This window comes from Equus asinus, chromosome 4 (genome assembly GCF_041296235.1).
Source record: "Equus asinus isolate D_3611 breed Donkey chromosome 4, EquAss-T2T_v2, whole genome shotgun sequence".
NCBI lineage: Eukaryota > Metazoa > Chordata > Mammalia > Perissodactyla > Equidae > Equus > Equus asinus.
The window spans coordinates 86,095,247-86,120,194 of record NC_091793.1 but is presented as its reverse complement, the minus strand read 5'-3'; the positions used below and the strand labels follow the sequence as shown (position 1 = coordinate 86,120,194).

Here is a 24,948-nt window from a genome sequence, read left to right as displayed (position 1 = left end):
AGAAGCCAATTTTTTTTTTAATGCCAATATCTCAATTGTAACATACTGTTACTCTTTGTTAATAATAAAATAACTTTTAAATATAAAGCTATTTTCCACATTATAACCACAGTAAGGGCAGCTGAATTCTGAGATACTCTTACATTCTTCTCACAGAGTGTGAAGTCTCTTCTGAGGCCTCACATAAAAATATTGAGGGGCCAGCCTGGTGGTGTAGTGGTTAAGTTCATGCATTCTACTTCGGGGGTGCAGAGTTTGCAGGTGTAGATCCTGGGCACAGACCTAGCATCACTCATCAAGCCACGCTGTGGTGGTATCCCACATAAAATAGAGGAAGATTGGCACAGAAACTAGCTCAGGGACAATCTTCCTCACCAAAAAAAAAATTGAGGAGCTAATAGGAGTTGACAGGGAACTAGAATAAGTATCCTCTTTTTTGTTTCTTATTATTCCTATGCATTCTGTACTGAAAAAGGACAATTTCTCAAAATTAGAGATATGAAAAGTATAGTTTGAAAATATTCAGTTTACAACAGAACTTTTGGCAAAGATTCAATGACCTGTTTTTTTTCTTACTGAGTAAAACGAGAGCAAAGCATTGGCTCCCTAATACTTCCTAAGGAAACACTTTGTACATTTCTTCTGACTTGATGTGTACTTTAATTGAATGCTCTAATTTTGTATTTTGAAGATGATTATTCTTGTACTGAATGGGTCTAAAAATTGTCTACTGATTGCCACCTACAAATAGGACTTTCAAAACACAGTGTAAGTATTGTTTAATTTCAAGTTAGTACTTGGAAAATTGAGAGGACCTCTGAAGTAATCTGGTCCCAATATCTTCATTTAAAAATTGAGGCAAGTAAATTCAAGAGTAGTTGTCACTCATTTAAGGTCACAGTCAGTGTCCCCATGAGGGATGGAGTATTTGCCTCCTGGTTCCTACCCTAGTGTTCTTTCCCTTGATCCACAATATTTTAAAAATTATTGTGTAAGTGATTAAAGGCAACAGTATAAAGAAAAGACAGTTTGAAACTGATTATAAGGTGTTATTCTGAATGGCATCAATCCAATGCACATGTAATTGTAAACAAACCATATTAATCTTTTTAAAAAACTCGTATTGCAAATCTGAGCTCATAACCATGTACATTGATTCGTAAGTATAGAATCTTTCCCCCAGTTGGTATTTGACTATATAGAAAATTTTTCAAAAGGGAAGTAGAGACGACAGAGAAAGGTAGTTTGATTCATGTATTTCTTTCTTTCAATTATTCAAACTTCAATGACCTATCTCTTATATGCAATAACTTTTAAACAAAGAGGGTAAGTACCAACATGTTTAACTCACTGATGTTTGTTCACATGGCAAACTCAGAAACATCTAGAAAGTAGAAGATTTTAACAGTGAGAGAATGGGAAACAATGAAATGAATTATTTTGCAATTTCAGAATTTTGAAAATTATAATGTGGAGGAAGAATTTTGGAAAACACTTTCTTCAATATAAGATTTGATTAACCTAAAGTTACTTAGAACACAGCCTCAACAGTGAATGACATAAGTAAGGTATTTCCAAGGGACTCTAGAGAAATACACAAGTGATAAGAAGCTCCAGACAAGTGTATACCCCTCTTCTCGTGGCTTTCAGGGTCCTTTGCTAGGTTTAAGTTTAGATATTAAACGAAAAGATAAATCAGACTTCAGATTCCAGCTGAGAATAAAAACCTTGTCTAGGTGACTATAATACAGTGTGGTAGGAACCTCGTGGGAGGGAAAATAAGAATCTGACTCTTCCCATGGCAGCAGGGCTGAACGCTGGAAGAACAGGCAGCCCTCTGTAGGGCACGCTGTAAGGTGAGAGAGTCTGAGAGAAAATCTCTGATATGGCTGAGAAGTCATTTGCAAAGATAAGGAACCACAGAGGAAATAACTTTCAGTACTAGTTCTTTCGGAGGTATGCCTTGGTGCCTTTCTTTCATGTTGAAACTCACCTTCTCCCTGGTTTAAACTTGCAGAGTAAGCAAAACTTTCTTTTGTTTTAATGTTTAACAGAAGTGTGTCTCTGAATGGATATTACAAAAACAATTCAAATATCATTATCTGAATTGCTAAGCAGATTCTTCCCCCACCCCCAGCAAAAAGAAAAACTTTCAAAGAAATGTATCACTGCCTGAAAAATCTTATCACTGGGTCCTGTTTCAACTTTAAAAAAAAAAAAAAAAAAAAAAAAAAGAGATCCGCCAAAAGTGAAAACAGCACAAGCTCCATCTAGTGGTCAAACTGAGTAGGTGTTCTTTAAATTGGAATGGAATGAAGTGAGTTGATTGCCATTGGTGGCGAATTTGTATACAAACAGTGAACTTGACGCTGCCGTCCAGTGGCCAAAATGAGAAACTGCTACAAGTGTTCACAGAATCCTAGAATATTAGGTTTAGAAGAGATTTTGGAAGTTTTTATTCAGTCACTCATAATGGAATACTCCACAACAGAATTTCCTAAAATATTATAAACTAGATTATTCGAAGAGGCTTTAAAAAAAAAGCAAACTTTTATTTGAATAGCTATATATTTAAAATCGCTATTAGAGCTATATATGTATATTTACTTAAAATATATTTCATTTAAATGTAGGTATATAAAATATATTTTATTAATATTATTAAATTGTATATAGTTATTAACTATATATTTAAATAAATTTAGTCTCAACCTGAAATTACTATCCAAATACTTAGTTAGATAGATAGATATAGATAAGTACCTAGATATATAGAAATAAACAGATAGATAGATATACATATCTAGAAAAATAAATTGATTACTTGGATCTTATTATTTAGGGTGAGATTAACTTTAAGTAAAAATATGAATGAACTATGAAGAAAAATATTGAGCCAGTAACAGTAGAGATTATACACGGATATAAAGGTGTAGAAACTCTAGTTAAAAAAAATCCATCCTACCTCATGAGAAAATGTTGCTCAATCTTTGGTTTACTCTGACTATTCATAGTTTGCTTTTTTCCCCCTTAAAGTAAGGTTTCCTATAGTTTTGTCACATGGCATTTTGTTAGTGCATTGACTCACAGAACTAACTAGAAGCAACAGAGTTCCGAGTAATCACAAGGTCTGGCACATAGCACTTTCTTAATAAACAAATGCTGAATGAGTGAATTAATCAAGAATTAAATATTGTATCCTTCTTTTTGTATATAGAGAGACCAACAGAAGATTAAATAACTTCTTCAAGTTCACACAAATTCTAAGTGGAACTAAAAATACATCTCCCCAGGTCAGTTCCATTCAACATTTCTTAAGGGCCCACAATGTGCCATGCACTGTGGTAGGGGCTGGAGAAATAAATTAAAAAGTGACAGTTTGCCCAGGGTCACTGACCTAAAGGAGAACACTGCCCTTTGCCCACTGGTCATGCACGTGCACACTTATAATCTTGCTGTATAGCAGAGAAAGATAGTACTACAACATGTCACAATCAGGTAAAGAAAAAGGCAAAGGTATGGGAAAGTTGGAGCATAGATCTCTTACCTCTAAACTAGCGTGTAAGGAACAGACCAGCAAAATGGGAGGATTGGAAATTCGGAATCCATTGACCCCAGGGATTAACTGCAGTTCTGAAAAATTAATATCATGTCATTCTTATAGAAAATACCTTAAAAAGTGTCCTTCATAGATTTTTTTTTTAATGACAGTAAAGTAGTAGGAAGAAAAAATAAGACTTAAAAATGTTTATTCCTAAAATTTCTGAGATATTTAAGAGAAACTTTTTGGACCTAAAATCCTGGCACCTTTCCCCTTTGCCTGCAGTATCTGTCTCCCCTGCTCCCACCTCCTTTGCAGCCTACCAAACACCACAGCTCTTAGAAACGAGGTAAAAACGCCTCTTCTTGAAGCTTTTCTGGGCCCCATCTACGCCCTCCCGATGCCAAGGCAGCAATCCTTGTTCTGACCCATCTTTGCTTTTCTATTATGAGACCATGCCAATGAGAGGAAAACAATATTTGAATGGCTCATAATTGTAATGTCACCAAAGGCAGAAACATGAATGAAATGACCTATGAAGATGACTTTTAGCACTAGGATTATTAGGTCAAGTGACCTCTCTTAGGAGGGGAAAAAGGCCTTTTAAAAACTGATCTGCCTAAGTATGATGTATTAAAAAGGTAAATTAATAGAGGTTATTACTCTAATTAGAATTAATTAGATTAAATAGCAGCAATTTAAATCCAATAGCGTTAAGATTGCTAGTTAGAGATCAAACTAAAACTAAGACTGACTAAAAGAATGCTAGAATACTCTGAGTCTTTAGAGAGTCACCTAATCCAGAGTTAGGCAAACTGTGTAAACAAAGTTTGATTAGAACATAGCCACACTCCTCCACGTATGTGTGTCTGTCACTGCTTTGCCACTACAATGGCCGAGTCGAGCATTTGCCTCAGAGACAGTATAGCTCTCATAGTTTAATATATCTCCTGTCTGGCCCTTCACAGAAAAACCTTCCCAACCTGATCTATCCCAGTTCCCTCCTTTACAGATAATAAGACCCATCAGAAGGAACTGAAGTAACTGGCATAATAGCAGAGCTGATTATTTCAGCCACCAAGATAAAATACAGGTTTCATTATTTGACCGGAAGAAGCCATCTTGATCCTTGGCATCTTGGTTGCTGCAAATGGGAATATATTTAAAATAATATCTCAGGTTGGAAGCAATCTAGAGGATCACACTGAAGTTGAACTGTCAAAACGTTTAGGAAGCTTTCTGAATCCCATGTGACTGAAGAATAGAGTCACTCAGGAGAAAGATGTAGGGCAGTTTGGGATCCCCCTATGCTCCCTGTACTTTCATTTCTAACCACTGGGGTGTAACTGTTATGGTTTGATACATGGCAAAAGTCATAAAAGGAGGACAATTTGGGTAAAGAGAGAGACAAAAATGAAATTTATAAAATAGCACTCCTATGTGCTACTTGATTTACAGCTTTGAACTTGTCTTATCCTCAAACAAAATCCTGACATAGATATTATTATTTATATTATATATATAAGAAGGAAAAAATCCCAAGATGATATAATGTGAGCAGCATCACAAAATTATTAAGCAGCAAAGTGGGATTGGCACCTAAGTCTCCCTGGGTCTGACTCCAAGCCAAAACTTTCTTCCTGTCCTCACCGCCTGACGCGTTGGGTGCTCCATATTGATGAGATCTGAACCTTGTATGTTAGCTCTCACTTTCTCGTATCTCCCTACAAAGGGGTAGATTCAAAATCATGCTAAAATCTACAAACACTTAGTCTTACACTCTGGAAATGTCATTTCTTATTTTAAGAATTCTCAGTGGCATTTTCAAAGTGCACTCTCCATGAGGCATGTATATTACGTATCATACAAAGACAGATGAAAATTGAAATAAAGTTAAAATAAAATGACTTGTGAAGTAAAATTGAATGCACTTACTGTTATCCATCTTAAATCTGGTGCTGAGTTCGTGGCCAAACCATCCCACTAACCTGAAATATAAATAACAACATTAGATATTTTGGTCTACAAAAATAGCCACAATTAACATAGGAATCTGGGGCCTGCATATTAAAACAATTTGTGATATGATTTATCAAATGTGTAAACTATAAATGCTACAAGATATCATAAGGTTATTAAAATTTATAACCTTATCAAGAATGAGGATAAAATCAATGTATTCATATTACTAGATATATTATTTTTATGAAGTTAAATCATCTGAAGAGCTCCATATAACCACTTTTTTTATTTAAAATAAAATGAACGAAAATATTGTTTTTCTTAGATTTTAAAACAATGATAAAAGCTCAAAAAGGAAAAGCAATTAATACAATAATATGTTTTTTGCAATCAATCTCCTAAAGAGAAATGGTACAGAAGTGACCTATATAATTGTTGAAAATTTTTTAATAATTCCCTAAAGAAATTGGTTACTTTCATATTTTAATAAGAATGTTAATTGGCCAGACATAAAATACAAAAATATAGGAAAAATCATACATGATGTGTGTGTGCATATTACATGAAAAAAATTACAAAGTAGTTCAACAAAAATATAAAATTTGAGAAAGAGTGACACAATATTTCTGATAATCAATTCTCCCTAAAAAATCTTTTAGTTTTAATGTTGCCAAAATAAAAAATTCCAAGGCACTTTTTTTGGAACTTGGTAAAATGTTTTTAAGTTTATATACAATATACGATTTAGAATAATAAATTTTGATATAGAAGATTATACAGGTGAGTATGCTATATATTATATAGCATATTATAAAGTTCATTAAATGAATGACCAGAGTACTAGTAAAAGAAGCAGACAGAATGACAGAAAATATAATAACAGCCCTAGATTATATGAGAATTTAATAAGTAATTGTGACATTTCAAAAAATGCAAAGACGAAGACAATATATTCAGATACTTAGTTGGTTTTCAAAAGAGAAATTTCTTTCTAATTATATAAACAAAAGAAAATATTCAGGAACATATCAGTAGATTCATAAACATTTAAAATTCTGTATTAAAAAGACAGACAAGGGGCCGGCCTGGTGACATCATGGTTAAGTTCATGCACTCCACTTTGGTGGCCCTGGGTTCACAGGTTTGGATTTCGGGTGTAGACCTGCACACTACCCATCAAACCATGCTGTGGTGGCATCCCACATACAAAACAGAGGAAGACTGTCACAGAGGTTAACCCAGTGACAATCATCCTTAAGTAAAAAGAGGAAGATTGGTAAAAAATGTTTCCAATTTATCCAAACGACCATTTGGATTACACTATTTGGAGTACTCTAAGATGTATGTACTAAGACAATTAGCACAATACTATTCACAGTGTCAAAGCAACATAAATATCTTGTAAAAGAGAATTAATAAAATAAATTATACTGCTTTCATATGACGGAATACTCTGTAGCCATTATAAAAAATCCTATTTAAAAGAATATATATTCAAAAGAATAAAGTGGAGACAACAATATTTAGAGTATTATTCCAATTTTAGAAAAATAAATATAAGGTATACATTTATATGTAACTCTGGCCAAGATGCTAAAATTTTTAATTTCTGTTTTATTCACATCTACATTTTCCAGGATTTTCTAAAAAGCTTTTATTTTTCTAGTGTGTGTGCGTGTGAGGAGGATCAGACCTGAGCTAACATCTGTTGCCAATCTTTCTCTATTTTATGTGGGATGATGCCCAACATGGCTTGATGAGTGGTGCTGGCTCTGCGCCCGGGGTCTGAACCTTTGAATCCCTGGCCACTGAAGGAAAGCACGAGAACTTAACCACGACGCCACCAGGCCGGCCCCTGAGCGTGTGTTGTTCTTGCATCAGAGAAAAGTTCTAATTATAACTATAACCCATATTCGTTAGTTCAGATTTTTCTTAACTTAAAAGTTAGTTTAAAATAAAAGGAAAAAGAACTAGCTTATTTTGTACATTTTTCATATGTATATTTTTACGTAGAAGTAGTCAGCAGAATCTGGTTAATTATGTAAAATGATTAATCTTTTTACCCTACCACTTAAAATATTCTATGGCTTCCCTTTTTTAAAGGGAAAAGTGTATAGCATATCAGCCATTTCAAAAAACTCATAGCATATATACCTTTCAAACCTTGTTTCTAACATTTCTTCTCTCATTTCAAATCATTCTTTCTCAAAATCTATCAAACAGCTCTATCTTCACTCCTGTTTTCTGCCTGAGATGCTAACATAGGCTGAAGCTGCATACGAGGAAGTAGAGGAAAGAATCAGGGCAGAGTGGTGAAAGCCCATGAGGTATAATATCTAAGGAAATTCCGGTAAAAATATACTTTCTGAAGTGAAGGCAAGGTTTTCCAATTTGAATTTCAAGAGTGATACCCTTGATACAACCACAGGTAAAGAACAGGGGTGAGCAGGATCATTTTCAGAATGGCTGCTGTATTAGACCTTACGAAGAAAAGGAGGAGGCAGAACCATAAGAAGAATCGAGAGGAGCCCTAAGAGTGAGAAGCATGAGAAACCTGAAAGGCCACCCAGTCCTCTCCCCTAAGCTCCATGCAGGTATCACCCCTAAATTGCTGACCTAGAAAAATTCAGCTGGTTCAGTGATGAACAACGAAAGAAGAATGGGGTATTGCACTGCCACAAAGATTCTACATGAAAAATGTAAAAATAGCAAAAGAAACAAGCACCGGAAAAGGTTTCCAGAAATCTGATGAAAATGTAAAATAAGTGAATAAATAAATAAATAAATAGAAACTTAATGAAACAATAGTCCATATGATGAAAAAATACCAAGTAGAAATACCGAAATGGGACTGATATAGCTTGACAGTAGGAGGATGAAAATGAGCTCGTAGAAATCAAGAAAGAGTTAGAAAAGAGAAATAAAACACATGAAAGAAATAAAGAAGAATTGGAAGGAATGCAAGGAAGTCGGGAAACTACAGAAAGACAGCAAGGGGCGAAGCGTGGCTGTGAGGAAAAAATAAACAGAAAGAAAGAGAAAACAGAAAGATTTAAAATAATGTAGAGAGAAAATGATAAATATAATAAGCAGACAAAGAAGTTCTATCATAACCAAAGTGAGTTACCAAAGAAGAAAAGCAAAAAAAGGAAGAATTTTTAAAAAGTTATAATTCAAGACAACTCTGATTAAATAAAAATTGATTTGAATCTACATATTGAAAAAATGCAACATTATCTGAGCAAGTTGGGGGAATTAACCCAGAGTGGCCAATTTCATTTATAATTTATTAAAGTTATTGGACTTTAAGGATGAAGAAAAAAATTGTGGCAAAAAGGTGAAGACAGGATAAAGGAAAAAACATAAGACTGGTTTCAAATTTATTATATGCAACTGTTCAGTGGCAGAAAATATAAAAATACTTATGTAATACTCAAAGAAAAAGAAAGAAAACATAACGCACGAATATTATGTTTAGGTAAACCAAACTATAAAGGTTATTGGTGCAAGTAAGAATTTGGCTAATATTTTTCCCATGAATTCTTCATGAAAATCTTCCTGAGGGTAAACTTAAAGTTAGCATGAAATGACTGAGGAAATTATGACAAAAAGATATGTGGTGGATATTGAATGTATTTAATTATAGGACGAAGATTAAACAAAGATGGGTATTAAAGTGACAGAATAAAATGAAAGAAAATGTTATGACAGTGTAAAAATGAACAACCTGCAAAAGGGGAAGTAAATTAATTATACTGATCATCTGTAATTTAAACCTGATGAATTAAGTAATAGAAGTATAATCAGATCTAAGAATGCAAAGTAAACACCAAGAAAGTGAAAACTCACTAAATCACCGGGTGATGGGAGGTTAGGCAGAAAAGGAGGAGAAAATCTGCTACATCTACGATTGCTCATGGAAGGGAACCAATAAAAGAAAGAAGAAAAAATTTTAAATTAAAATCTTCTTAAATATTAGAATAACTATTAACTGAAAAATAATGGCCAAAAAAGCAAAACAAATCTCATGTCAAAAGACTTTAAAAGCTCTAGGAACAGAAAATAGAGCATTAAATGACACTGAATTAAGACCAGCCATAGCTGTCAAAGCAATAAAAGTCAATGGGTTTAATTCACGTATTGAAAGACAAAGTTATCAGATTATACCACAAATCAAAGAGAATCAGTTAAAATGAGTGATTCAGAAAGAAACAGAATAAAAGGATGAACACAGGTAAAAATGGAAAATCCAAAAATAAAGCAAGTGTGGATGTAATCTTTATATCAGCAGACCGAAAAGAATTAAATGATTTGAAGAAGTATGATTTATAATGCCAATGAATTAAAATAATTTACAGTAAAGATAAAATTTCTAGACATCACGTAACAGAGCAGTAACATTCATAAAGCAGACATTACAGAAGCTACAAGGAGAGAGAGAAATATCCTGTGGTTGAAACATTTTACTAACCTCTGAGATTATGACAGATCAAGTGGACAAAAATATTAATTAAGAAGGTAAATTTAATTGATAAATGTTTAATGCTTTGCCCTGAAATGCGGATTATAGCTTCTTTATAAGTGCTCATAAAATATTGACCAGAACTAACTACAAAAAAACCTTAATATTTTTAAAGTGGATATATTGCTGACTATATTTTCTGATTGCAGTCCAATAAAACTAGCAATTAATAAGAGACACACAAACGAAGAGACTCAATTACCTGGTAAATTAAAATAAAGTTTATCTCAAATTACTTTTATGATCAAACTAAATTGGTAGACTTTCCTTAACAGAATGATAATGAAAACACTATAGATGTTGCTAGAATAGTGCATAGAGAAAATTTCATAGCTTTAAATTTCAGATGAACAAAAAAGTTAAAATGTTAAAGAAAATAAATCCATAATGTTACAAAGAATAAGAAAATAAACTGAAATAAAGCAGTCATATGCAGTTAATAAAGACAAAAGTTGGAATTAATTGTTAGAAAACATAAAATAAGTTACATTGATACTTAAGTTAAAAATCAGTTTGGGAGAGGAAGAGGATATCAATCAATTGAGAACGCACAAGACAGTGTAGCCATGAAAAATAAAACATTATGGGAAGGGGTAATCACAAAATACAGAAAAGTAAAAGCATCATGAGAGATAGATTGCTAAAATCAGTTTTAAAACCTATATAAAAAGGGATAGTGTTCTAAGAGAATGTTATTTATCCAAACTAATACCAAAAGAGAACTAATATCTAAACCAATGGATTTTAACAGACCAAATAAACATCTCAAACATCTAAAAGTCATAAAAGAAGGTGGTCTCACAGGGAAATTCTACCAACACTTTCCAGAGTCGGTAATTCCAATGCTATTTAAACTATTCCAGAGCATTAAAAACAAAAACAAAACAAAAAAGCATTTTGGGAGGGATTTCCATTTTTTTTTTGAAACAAATATATTAATATCAAACCAGTTAGAATTGCGCACACAAATTACAAGCCAATATGACTTAAGAATATTAATACAAAAATCTTAAAAAGAGATTCAAACAGGACATTCAAATAATAATGTGTTAGGAACAGTAGGGTTTATTTAAGAAATGCAAGAATGGCTCTACATCAGCAAATTTATTAATATGCAGTTCATTATATTAATAAAGCTAAAAAGAAATCATAGGATTATCTCCATAGACCCTGTAAAGACATTTTCAATGTTCTGCAACTATTCTTAATTAAAGAAAATCTAAACTAAAAAAAATAGTAATAGGAAGATACTTATCGCAATGAAATAAATCTGTCAGCCTAAAAGTTAAACTTGGGCTTTAAGGAGAAACACCAAAGGTACTTTCATTAATACTAAGATTTTGCAGTTATAAAAATTGGAAAAGAGGAAGTAAATTATCATTGCTTTCAAATTATATAATTTTATACCTTATATGAACAAAAATATAATTTATTAGTCTGGTATGAAATCAATATGAGAAATAAATATCTGAAATTTGATATTTCAACAGACAAATATATTACCAACAATTGTTCCATACCTAGACAAAGAAAATTTTACAACACTCCTGAATCTAAACACCACCACCAAAAAACCTGTGTGGTATTCAACATCAAGAACAAAGTCAATTCTCCTCAAATTGACATATAAATTTAATGATACCAGTAAAAAAGAGAAAGGATTTTATTTCTTTTATACAGTACTGGAGAAGCTGATTCTAAGGCCATATGGAACAACAAATCACACTAAGCTCCCTAAAAAATAAAAGCAAATCAAGTTGAATATTTCTACAAAATATTACTATATTATAAAACCTCAGAATGCAAACAATGTGGTACTGTGTTAACAAATCAATTAATATACAATTCATTATATTAATAAAGTCATAAGATCATTTCCATAGACTAATGAATTATAAAAGCAAGTTCTATCAGGCAACAATCTATTTAAAAAATTTATTTGCAATCCGTGTCACAAGAGGTTAATCTTCCTGGTATAAAAATATCTAGAGATCAATGACACAAAAATAATGACTGAAGAAAAATGACCAAAAGATGTGAATAGACCATATAGAAAAGGAAAATGGCTCTTAAAAGTTAAAAAGAAAAAAAGAGCTCTCTGCTTACTAATGATAAGAAAAATGCAAATTAAAACTACATTGAAATACCATTGTTCACCTCTAAGATCAGCAAATATTCAGAGATTTGAGTATGCACGCTGTTGATATAAGCATGAGTAAAGAGTAACTCTCACATATTGTGGGAGTATATGTCGATGCACTCCTCTGGAGAACAAATGAATAAAAGCTCTAAAAGTTACAAATACATGTATCCTTTGACCTACCAAATTCACTTCTGGGAATTTCCTCATCATAACTTGTACAAGTACGAAATAAATTATGTATAAGTATAGTCATTACACTCCTTTTAGTAATAGCCCAAGATTGAAAAAAACCTAAAATTCCTTCAATAGGAGGCTGTTTTTATAAATAACGGTAAATCTATATAATAAAATACCATATAATTGTTAAATTAAAAGTGAATGAGGAAGAGTTCTATGCCCCGAAAGGGAATAATCACAATAGACAGGAAACCAAGAAATCAAGATGTAAAATAGAAGTTACAGTATTTTTTATGCATACTAAATAATTACTTGCTTATTTTTGTTTTTCTCCCCTAACAAGAGTGTAAGCTCATGAGATCAGACACATGCCTCTCGCAGTTTATAGAAGAGTGTTTGTGATGTAGGTGCTGTGACGTGTAGTAAATAGTTGGAAGGTGAAGCATTAGTTAGGGTAACTGAACCAGCATGGGATGGTCAGGGGATGCTCTGTCGAAGAATCTGAGCAGAAGGATGAGTATGTTTTAGTAAAAGAGGAAGAAAAGAGTGTTCCGGATAGTCAAAGCAACCTGTACAAAGTCCTAGAGCTAAGAAAGGATAAGGCTCTCTAGGAGTTAAGTGACTTTCTCAAGGCAGACTACTCCATGTTGTGTAATTGACAATTATGTCAACCATTTGAGATGTAGCCAGTCTGTATTGAAGAGGCGTCATCTGAAATTTATTCAACATTTTTTAAAACTTGTTTTTCTTTTAACTTTTTAAATCTCTCATTTAAACTGGAACCAAACTGTAAAAGCACAATTACCAAAAGTTAAAAATATTTTTTGGTTAGAATACAAGTCAGAACTTTCTCAAGTCTAATATAAATGAGCTCATGTAACTGAACTCCCTCAATGGAGTAAACTGAGAGGAAAAATATTTATGACAATTGTTTATATGACATGCTGAAGTTTATCATAATGGATATTTACATCGAAAAACATTGAGAGCTGATGTATAGGACAATTATAACAAGGTACCTGAGACTTTTCTGGTAATGATTTATAAAATCCACGTGCACTTGGAGAATCCTCAACTTATATTGTGTAGAAGAAAGGAAAACTTTAATAATACTAGTAGAAATAACCAGATCTTTTTCTACATTACATATTCACCCATTGAAAGATGTATCTATGAAAACACAGAATTTGAATTACGACTGCATATGAAGTTTTGCTGCAAATGTGAAGAACAGATCATCTCATTCCAACTGAAATAATCAGCAACTGTGAAATTTTACATGATGATAATCAACTTAATGCTTATGAATAGCTGTCCACTTTCACTTTTAAAAGCCTCAGGGCCAACTTTATTTTTAAAATTAACTTGCCAAAATATTTCAACAGAGTAAATTTTGAGAGCAAGCTATATTCTAGAACTTGTTGATGTTTAGACTGACAGCTAAACGATAGATGTTGAATAGTCTGTAGAAAAGTAAAGATAGGATATACTTCATAACAGAGAAAATAGAAAAGGCAATTCCTCAGTTCAGGCAAAAACATTTATTTGGCATTACTCTAAATTCAGCAAAAGCCACTGAGTTTAATTCAAAGAGCCCATCAATCAATATCTCATTGTTTGAAGCTGGCATTCTGTCTAAACTACACTATTTATTTCTAGTAAAATCTGAGTTTCCACTTCTAGATGACTTATTTCTGTCTATACCAAAATACAAAAATTTTGCTTTGAGGGGAAGTGTGGATGATCTCATTCCAATGCTCAAAAATCTATGATTATATTTCAGCAATCTTACCTACTGCCAATCCTTATCTCCATAAACAAGACAAAATAAAAAGGAACAAAATATAGGGGAAAAAAATCTTACCATGGAAATAAGAAGGAATACACTTTACATAAGTAAATGAACAAATATCTAAGCTTACATTTAGCACGTCTTTGTGCCTCCGGGAACATAAGAAAGTTTAAGGGTGTTAAGAGGTTACTGTTTGTTCTTTATCCATCACCAGTCATGAAATATTTAGCATTTGAAAGCTGACCAGATTTTCAGTTGTATGCAATGACTCTGTTAATAACCGTCATAGGTCCACTCTGTTTGGCTCACTGAGCATTTTGCATGATGTCTCTGATCTGTCCTCCACCTCCAACACACATACGGACTATGTGGGTCAATTTGCCTCCACCTCCCTTTTCCACTCTTATTTTTGTTTTTGTGTTATACTGGCTGACCTTAAATGAATTCTGCTGATTTTTTTTTTTTTTACTGTTTACTAAATTTCTAGGTGTGTACTTAATATTCAACTTCAGAATTGATGTCAAATGATTTTTCCAAAACAAAGTACTAAATCTGATGACAAAACCGATGGTCCAGTTTGGATTCTGTTCCTTCTACCTATGATATTTTTAGTCACACAGTAATTGCCAATTTCCCCTGATTTGAAAAATCTCCAGATTCAGGGACAACTACTGATGTAACATTGTTGGAAAAAAATGTTTGGGGGCAGTAAAAACTTTGAGGATATTAATTAAGAATTTTTCTCATCATTTACAAATAGTTTCCTACAATTTTCTTCTTCTCCATAGTAAATCAATACATTTTATTGCTTTAGGATCATTTCTTACGTGGAGAACATCGAAGGATGTATATAGTAACGAAGCTTTTTAGCTTTGAGTTCCAAAATAAGTTTTTGAAACGTAGAGCAGAGATAGTAGTCTTTAACAGCCAAGGTTTCAGATTCGCAATAGACATTTTAGAATTCTCATCAACACATTTCTCGTATAGCCTAGCACAAAGTTTATGCAGTAAATGGCAAAGAGAAAAGAGAAAAGAAGATACAAGGACCCTAACCCGCAAATAAAATAAAATTGGTTCACGCTAAGGAAGGAGAAGCTGCAGAAAGTCAAGAGAAATATTGGATTCAAGTTCATAATACTGAGCCAGGCTGCATTGTCTACCTCCAGTTCAGTTCTATGGAACGGAAGTTGGCACGGTTGAGAAGTCAGTGGGAACTCCAGACATGCTTGGACAGATCTGACGAAAGCAATTGCCTGAGCCATGTTCCCTTAGACCCAGGAGGCAATCCAGAGGGCTTGCGTAGAATCCGTCCAGGCCAGCTTGGTCTCCTAGTCTTCATGTAAAAATGTTAGCAGAATGGAGCTGTGATAGCACCTTCTTTTACAACCTAGGAGAGTATCCAGAAATTCCTATGACCCCAGAGAAGGGAGTAGAAGTGACCCAGAGACTCAGCAACCCCAATGGAACCAGAGGGTTGGGGTAAAGAGCATGTGGTTGTGGTAGCTCCACAGACATCTTGGAAGATGCAGTAGTAAGGGGAACAGATGACCGAGGGTGTGCCAGGTACATTTTAACAGATTCCGGGAGACGGCTGTGGGCCAGATGCCTCTCCCTTACTTAGGTCTGAGTGCTCTGTATTTCACCTACCCCTGCAACCTCAGATGCCATCCTAAGAAGAAAAGGACAAGAAAAGAATTCTGAACTGTCAGAGCTTAAAAATTTTGAATTTACTGAGAAAAGTCACAAAAGTTACTAAGCTTACCTAGAAGTTACAAGCCTGAATTTCCTGCCTCAAATAAGTTAATAGATAAAAATAAAGAAAACAAAATTATTTGCTCACCTAAATTTATGACCTAATGACATTTACATATATAACTTAAAAATATATATCAAATCTATTGTTAGAATCAATAATAAAATATATTTATCAAAATTCTGAAATGTTATTATATTAAATATCAGAATCAGAACCTATCTTAATTTGAACACACAACGGCTATAGCAAAGAGTTAAATTGAGTGGGAAAACAAAACCACCATACAAAGTAAGTGTTTATTTGAGGCACTTACGTTTATCATGATGCGTATTTATGAAAAGCCCGTTCTTTCAGCAGGCATGGAACTGAGCTGGGTACTGAGGGGACTCAGTCTCTGTCCTTCTTCCTTTATGTTTGCATAAAAAGGAGGAATTAAGGAAGGAGTTCCAGCCTAAATGAATTAGACCCACTCGCCATCATTTAAAGCAGGTGCATTGACTATTACTGTTATTATTATTTTTTACTTTTTATCTTTTGAAAGAGAAGAAAAATACTGCAGTTTGTAAAAGAGAATGATTTCTTCTGTAGTTACATATCAAAAATAATATATGAATCCTTTTGCACATAATGCTTTCTGTGGAAATGGATTCAAAATTTTCCTCTTGGCATTTTTTTTGTTAAATATCTGAGGCAAATACAGTGGCTGTGAGACAGGGTAATGAAAAAGAAATGGCAATATGGTTTTTCCCCTATTTCTTTTTAATAGAATCAAAATAAAACTTAGACAAATATTTCAATACTTATTTCTTATTTAGCAACTTTTCTTTCATTTTTGTGTATTCGCAAAAGGACTAGGCATTTGTCATTTCTGTTTGCGGAGTGATATTAAAAATTCAAGAGTATGAGTTATGATGATTGCTGGGTGTATCTGACAGAAACATCAAAGACCTGGTGTGTGAACATGGTGTCACAGGAGGAAATAATAGCTTGCGCTTGAAAGTACTGATGACATGTTCATAACCCAAATATGAAAGAAACAGGTGACTACAAGCAGGGAAAAATGTGTTCTTTAGAAAAAAAAATCAGAACTGATTCTCTAACTGAGGTTAACGCATCATTTTTTACACTTTATTGACTGAATCTATAAAATTAATTTTATATCTGAAAAAGTACAAATATTATATTATGATTGTTTCCAAGTTGTCTATCTCATTATTTGATGATGATATGACCCTTTTGCATTTATTCACTTAAAAAGATTTGGTTATTTAACACTTGGTGTGAAAGACTCTGGACCATCCGCACTGGAGATTCTAATGGTTTACCAACCATCACCCTCTGCCATGACATCCATATCGCCACTGGATGGAAGTTATATAATCCCATAGAACATTCAAGAGTGGTCTAGCTATTTAAATTATTGGTTCTCTTGTCAACAGGAAACCCTATTCAAAAGGCATGATTGAGCAAAGCTTTTGCACAGTGAACTGCTAAGGAGAAAAGGATGGAAACTAAGACATGTTTGCTCGGAAATGGGCACAACAGTTTCATATCATCTCACTTATTTTTGCAACAACACTCTGAAGTAGGTATTTTTTCCACCGCTTAGATTTGAGAAAAATAAGGCTTACAGAGATTGAGTGATCATCCAAAGGAATATAGCTAGTTAAGCCCTTATCCTGCAGGGACACTGACCCATCCTTGGAAGCTGAGTAGAAGAGTACAAGTTAGAAGTAGACCTGGATAAAGTAAAATAGTTTAATGGAACTTAGAGTAGAGTTGATACTTGCTATTAGTGACTCCATTTCTATCATTTGTGTTTCTAATTAAGCTATCTTTTTTTTCGAGGCTTATTAGAGTTTTTCTATATTTCATTCATTAATTCTTCAAAAATAGTTAATGAGCCAATTTGCTAGAAACTGGAGATAAAGTACAGTGAGCTAAAACACAAACGGTCTCTGCTCACAAAGAGTGTAAAGCCTACTGGGTGTGAGTGTGCCTGGGGGTAGGAACTAACTAAATAAATATTAATTCAACAATAGGGTCAGTGGGTGACCCACCTTCACTACCTCCTGGCATTCATGCCTCTGTGTGGACCTCTTCCCTCTTAACTATGGGTGGGACCTGTGACTCTTCATCAAGAAGCAAGAATCCAGGAGACGTAGTGAGGTGGAAAGAATTGAGAGAAAGAAAATGGACTGTAACTTAAATGTTTGATATTAAGGAATAGCTAAGGAAGACAGAATTGCTGACATGTGACATTAGGAGTGAGACATTGAGTGGACTGAAACCCTGAGAGAAATGAAACTGGGGGCTAAGGAAGATGCAAAGTTTCAGTTTCATCAACATAAATATTGAAGTTATTAAAAGAAGGAAAGTAGACTGAGTGAAACAGAAGAAAGAAAATCACATCTCTTTATAGATGCTATTTATACCATAATTCCCTATCTATTAGTAGGAAATGGGGTCTGAGTACTCCAGAGCAGGAAGGTAATATAATTTTCTATCTAACATGGCACTAAAATATAACATCTAGAGTTGACACTAACGTCACTGAATTCAGTGATCAAAGTAATTACTTGAAGAAAATATTGATCAAATCTACTTAATATGCCATAAATACAAACACAGTCTTCTGCCATGTAGCCAGAAAAAAGGCAGGAGGATATATTCCATCTTGTATGTGCTTTGAAGTCCGGGGCCAGTAGTAGACTCGTTTCAACTGTCGCTGATTATTCATGTGATGTGTTTCGTCCTTTGCATGTCTATTCTGATACAAAGTATTAATCATTACCATGTTCTTTTAATCATTGGTAGTATCCGTCTTCAATCGTAATGAAATTCTAAATGTTATTTCTTCTGGAAATAATTGCAACTTTCTAAAATTAACTGTTCTACACTTTTACTTGATAAAAAGAAATTTAATTATTTAAATGGGATATTGTAACAAGAGAATGACATTTTTTAGTTTATTAACATTTATTTTTACCCATAACCCCTTGTGAAGTAAAACAAGTCGGGATCTCTTCTTTAATGTCTAATACTTTTAGGTTACTCTGGATATTTTCATGGAAAACAGCATCAATGATATATCTTTTAATATAAGAGCCCATACTAACATAATTCCTACCATAACTAGGTTAAACTTTTGAAAAACATTGTTAATTTAAATAAAAAAATAAAAGTAAGAAAAATTCTATTTACTACAATAATCTGTTAGAGAGATGAACTTTTTTCCCCATATTATCTTTCAATTGATAGATGGTGAACAATGTGAACCCAAGTGATTGACTCCTCAAAGATCTTGGAAAAATAGTCAAGCAAGTTTAACTTAAGGATGCGTGGTTTTTCTCTGATTTAGGTTCTTGGAGCTCTTTTAATAATTTAGGGAGCAACAAAAATAAATGTTAACTGAGCCTTCATTATGAGCCAGACATTGTTGTCAGTAAATGCTTAATCTTCAAAATAATCCTATGAAGTAGACACTATTATTATGCTCATTGTATAGATGAGAAAATTGAAGTTCCAAGACAAAGTGATAAATAGTCTAAGATAAAACAATTATTAGTTGTTGAAGTCCGAAAGTAGATATCAACCATTATGACCAAGGATATTCACAAACAAGTGCGAAATCATCTGGTGCAGATTTTTAAAAAATGAATCAGAGATTCTATAAAGCAATAGTCCCCAGATTACTTAAATACTGCACCTAGGGTCCTGAGCGGGCAGAATGCCAGGCTAGATGACAGCCACATTCTTTTCATACACAATGCTATTTCTTCCCCCTGAAAAACTGTTCTTTTGACTTTGTTCTTTTATATCTCTGTGGTTAATTCCTCTTCTTCAAAATCCATCTAATTTAGTGAATGTGGGTAAACATATCACTCATAAATTACACCTGGAAGTCATCACAAATGGAGTGGGGCTGTTTAAAGTCAAATAAAGAAATTATTATTTCAAAAAAGTATTCATTCAAATCAAAATACATCACAAAGAACTTAAGGGAAAGTTAAATTCATTTTAAGACCTCTCTACTTGAAATGTAAGAAAGGTAAAATCAACACAAAAGAAATATAATCTAAATGAAATCTTGGTATGAATTCTTAAAGACAAATATTCTAAAGCTAATAAAGCAGAATTAAAAATCATTAAATTATTTCATTAGTAGCTATTATCACAACAAGTTCATAAATCCTATTTACAAGCTAAATATGAACAACAATAATTAAGCTGCAATTTCATTGTACTTGGATTAGGAATTTGAATTTTTTGCCATCAAAAATTAAAAATCAAGCAGGGAGTTAATTTACTTAGAATGAAGATATTAACAGAATTTTGAGAGAAAGTGTTGGCAGAGATCCAATAAATAATAAAAAGTAAAGATTTTAATATGCTTTGGTGTTCTTTGAACATCATAAATTTCCTAAAAGGAGTTTCAAATAAGTATTATCAAATGGAAAGTATCACTTATTATAAGCCATCTTTGAAGCATGATATTCAAATTCAGGAAGAGAAAGTCACCAGGGATCCACTGAATATGATTTTGGATGCAAAGAGTTATGAAATGAAATATCCAAACTCTCCTTGATCTCCTTAACAAGACTTTAATGGCAGAATCTCCAGTATGAATCCCTAAATATTTCATGAACGGAATTAATTTAACTGATTATGCAAACCCCTTACCTCTCCTCATCCCATACCACACCAAAACTAAACAAAACAACTATCCCCGTTTTTTTAACCTATGTTAAATATGCAGTTCATCATTGGAGTAAAATCTAACAGATAAAGAAATTAGATCACAATCTTTTTAAAGAAAGTACATTTGTATAGAAGACTGCTTTCATAGTATCCTTTAATTTGACAATTTATCACCATATGTTTAATAATTCAAGTGTGTGTTTAGGAATATGAACCTGACTTGGAATAAGTTTCTTTTTGTTCCTTTTCCTTTTCCTCTTCTTTTTCCTCTTCCCCTCCCCCTCCTTCCCCTCTCCTCCCCTCTGTCTCTCTCAAGGACACAACTTAGAACTAAATACAATTGTCTTACCGCTTTCATGTCTTCAAAAAATGTGCTGAATGGGACAAACTGTTACAGCATTGCAAAAAACACAGAACATTTGGGGTACAGCATAATTGTTTATTCTTAAACAAAATCTGCAATAGCAATTGGGGATAAGTTGAAATGTTTGTCATCTTACATCCTAATGTCCTCTGTAACCTAATCTCAAGTCAAAGCACGTTACTTAAAATCCTCATGGAATAATCATGTTTCACAGAATCAAAAGTTCCACAAAGTTTTTTTATCCAGGAAGTAATGAGAAATTTATTCATTCAAATAGTTTTTACATTGTTTTAATTCTCATAAGAAAAATTTTGACAGCTGAATTTTAAGAAATGTATAAATAGCACTGTTTCATACTTGAGAAAATGAAAAAGACGAGAAAGTTATAGTAAAGTCTGAACTTACTGTGCCTTATTGCATCCACCTGTTACAAAAAGGTGGAGGGGAAGAGGGTCACCAAGGTCAATGACATAGTCAATGACACATAAATTTCCATCAAGTTGGTTTTAGTTTCTGAGCTATCCCTACCAGCAGTTCACCTTATTCTGATGTTTCATTTCAATCCCTTCAGAATCAGAGTTTTAAAGCCGGAAGGGAACTTCAGAAATCCCTCAGACCTAACTATTTTTCCCATGAGAAAACCAAGACCTGGAGAGGTGAAGAGACCTGAATTTGCAATTTTGTTCCACATAAGCAGTCAGTGGCTCCCTTTACTTTATGATAAGAATCAAAATTCCTTACTTGGAATGCAAGGACCTCAATATTCTGGTCCCTGACTGTAAAGACGCTCATAAAATCCCCTGCATGGAACACCCCACCACTGCCTGGTCCCCATCAGTCCAACTAAGAGGAAGATTTCTCCAGTCAGCTCAAATATCACCTCCTCCGACTTCTCTCTAACCTCTCTCTTTTCTTTTGCTGCTCACACTGAATGGTAAGAATGGTAAGTTCCAGGACAATGGGGACTCATTCATGTCTGTATCCCCAGTGCTTTGCATGCTGCTTTGCCCATAGTATATGCTCAATAAATATTATTCTATTGATAAATGAAGTAACTGTATGACATCTGATTAACAGTGTACCAGCCCTTTACCCAAACGTCAAGTTAGTCATTGATTCGCTCTTCTTTCTTCTCTCTCTATCCAAACGTTTTGCTGTGTCTTCTTGATTCAATTTCCTAATAACTCTTAACTCGGTCCTGCTTTCTTCGCCCTATTTGCTGTGACCATATTTTAGATAGTGAGCGGCTCACTCTCATTAATTGTAAACCTCCCTTAACTGACACCCATGTTTCTGTTCTTGGCTTCCTTCTGAGTGCTGCCACCTGTCTTTTATAAAAGATCCAGAATCCTACAGCTTCTCATCACCTCCTCTGCTACTCCCCTGCTTTGAATTGCTGTTACTCTTGCCTGCTTCCTACAATAGTTCCCCAGCAGGTTCTCCAAAGTCCACCTTTACCCTCTTACAGACCATTCCCACAAAACCCACCTGAGTAATCATTTTAAAAGTTGCTATGTCATGTCACTTTTCTGGCAAAATGGGTGTGGTTTCTAGGTCTTTATATTGCCATATAAGGACCTGCATTTTCTGGACTGCTTTATCTCTCCAATTTCATTTACTAATCTCTGTCTTGCACCATCTATTCCAGCCATGTTGCCCTCGTTGCTGTTCCTCAGACACTTAAGACACTGTTGTGTTAGAGCCTGTGATAAACTACTCCCTCTGCCTGGCCCTCTCTTCACCAGATAACTGCGTGGCCCACTCTTCAACTCCTTGATCTCTTTATCCACATCTAAATTTCCCAACAGGGGCTTTCCTGAATGCCTTTTTAATAATGCACATCGCCAAGGATCCCACATAGAGTCTTCCTATCCCTCCTTTTTCTGTCCTGCTTTTCCTATTTCCATAGGACTTATCAACCTCAAACATATTATATAATTTGCTGTTTGTTATATTTATCGTCTGTCTTCCTTGCTGGAATGTAAGCTCTACGGGGGCAGGGACTCTTGCTTTTTGTGTCCATACATCTTAAACACTTTAAAAATTGCCTGGAATATAGTATAACTCAATAAAAATTTCTTTAATGAGTTCATGGGTAGTCTAGGGGCATTATGTAGCTGTGCCTTCAAGGATTATGAGTCAAAATTCTTCCACAATGTTCAGTGAAAATACTAATTTCATTTCATGAATAATTATAGACTTTTTTGCACTATCTTTTTGTTTGTTCCAAGCTCTACTCATCTCTCATGAGCCAAAGTGTTTCTTCCAGCCTCTACTGGCAGTCTTTTCTAGCCAACCAACCAAATTTGGATGACCAAGTGCAAACAAGGATGGGTTTGAGCATAGTAAAACTCTGCCGTCAGGGAACTAAGTTCCGTTTGGTAGGATTTGAGCCTAGTTTCATGGATACACAATCCCCCAGTTCAGTTCTTAGGCCATCCCTCACAGCAGGGCATTAATGTTGCTAAACTACCATGTGGAGTGAGAAGAAAGGCTTGAGAAACAGAAACACCATTGCTACAGTTCCAGCTATATCGGAATCCAGAAGTAACAGTAGTTTTGGTAAATATAGGGAAGGTGGAACTAGTGCATAGGAATAAGGATCAGAGAAGGCAGTAGCTATAAACTACAACAAGAGGCCAACAAAAAAAAACAACTAAAAATCAGAGAGAGTAAGGAGAGCTTAAATCCAGGCAGTTGATGACCAGCATATTTGTAGGAAAAGTAAAAGCACAGCTAAGTGACAGAACCAGATTCAAACGTACTAATGACAAATAAGAATCTTGAAAACTGACAGCATAGGTTGCATGAGTCTGTAAATTATACATTCATCCATAATGCCAGCAACCAGTCCATGAGCATGACTATTATAAGGCTTGATATATCCACGACATTAGACAGTTAGAAGTTATCAATTCACTCTTAGTTGGTAAAGAAGATCTCTATTAATTCCTGTTTCCTTTTTCTTTTTTTTTTTGCAGAAGATTAGTCCTCAGCTAACATCTGCCAATCCTCCTCTTTTTGCTAAGGAAGAGTGGCCCTGAGCTAACATCCGTGCCCATCTGCCTCCACTTTATATGTGGGATGCCTACCACAGCATGGCATGCCAAGTGGTGCCATGTCCGCACCCTGGGTCCAAACCGGTGAACCCTGGGCCACCGAAGAGGAACGTGTGCAGTTAACCGTTGCGCCACCGGGCAGGCCCAATTCCTGTTTTCTAAAAAATATTCATCTATCCACAATTGCTCTGCTCTGCTCTAAGTCAACAAATTTAACACTCCTCTGGAAAGTAGTTTGAGGAGCTATCACAAAGTTCAATTCCTTTTCCTCCTTTCTTTTGCCCACTCTTCTGTAAATATCGTTAGGATAGAGTGCTTCACTAGCTCCTGTCACATAGTCAATTATATCTTCCAATCTTACTCAAGAGGAGGCTTGCTCCCATATGTCCAGTGAGCTAACAGTATAAGCATAGTTATAATGAAGCACTTCCTGATATCGTTAGTTTTAGTTAATGAAAATTGTTTACTGAAGTTTCAGAATAATATATTGTCCTTAGAAGAGCTAAGTCAATATTTTCTTGACATGAAAGTTTTATTAACAAATAAAGCCTTTGAAAATTCTCCTCATATACTTTCTTGAAACATATTATGATTTTGAAATGCTAATTTATTATCCTTTGAGATAATATTGATGTTAAAAGCACAAAAACAGAGATGATGTCTGACTTTAGGACTTTAGAAAGAACTATTTGCAATGTTGATTAAAATACTCGTGAAGGATTTCTTAAGTTGTCTGTAGCTAGCTTTCATGGATATATTTGGTTTTTGTAGAAACATATGGAAATGCATATTTAATTTGACAGTATTTTGCAAATCATACCCCCTCCAGAATAACTTGTGAAGTAGAAATGCTTCCATATGCTAGAAGATGGTTTGTCTCTTATACTGAGAGTAAAGAAAGAGCCATATATTCAACGACAAAATTTTAAAA

At 34.0% G+C, this 24,948-nt stretch overlaps 1 protein-coding gene across 2 annotated transcripts in view; it reads right to left on the bottom strand.

Annotated features, from left to right (window-relative positions):
- Positions 1 to 24,948, bottom strand: part of KYNU (kynureninase) — a 111,297-nt gene that overhangs the window by 6,828 nt on the left and 79,521 nt on the right. For both annotated transcript variants that reach the window (XM_014852159.3, XM_014852160.3), the window contains exons 11-12: positions 5,477 to 5,529; positions 3,548 to 3,633 (exon numbers count right to left, since the gene is read on the bottom strand). In XM_014852159.3, the coding sequence (XP_014707645.2) occupies positions 3,548 to 3,633; positions 5,477 to 5,529 (139 nt within the window). The remainder of the gene's footprint in view (positions 1 to 3,547; positions 3,634 to 5,476; positions 5,530 to 24,948) is intronic.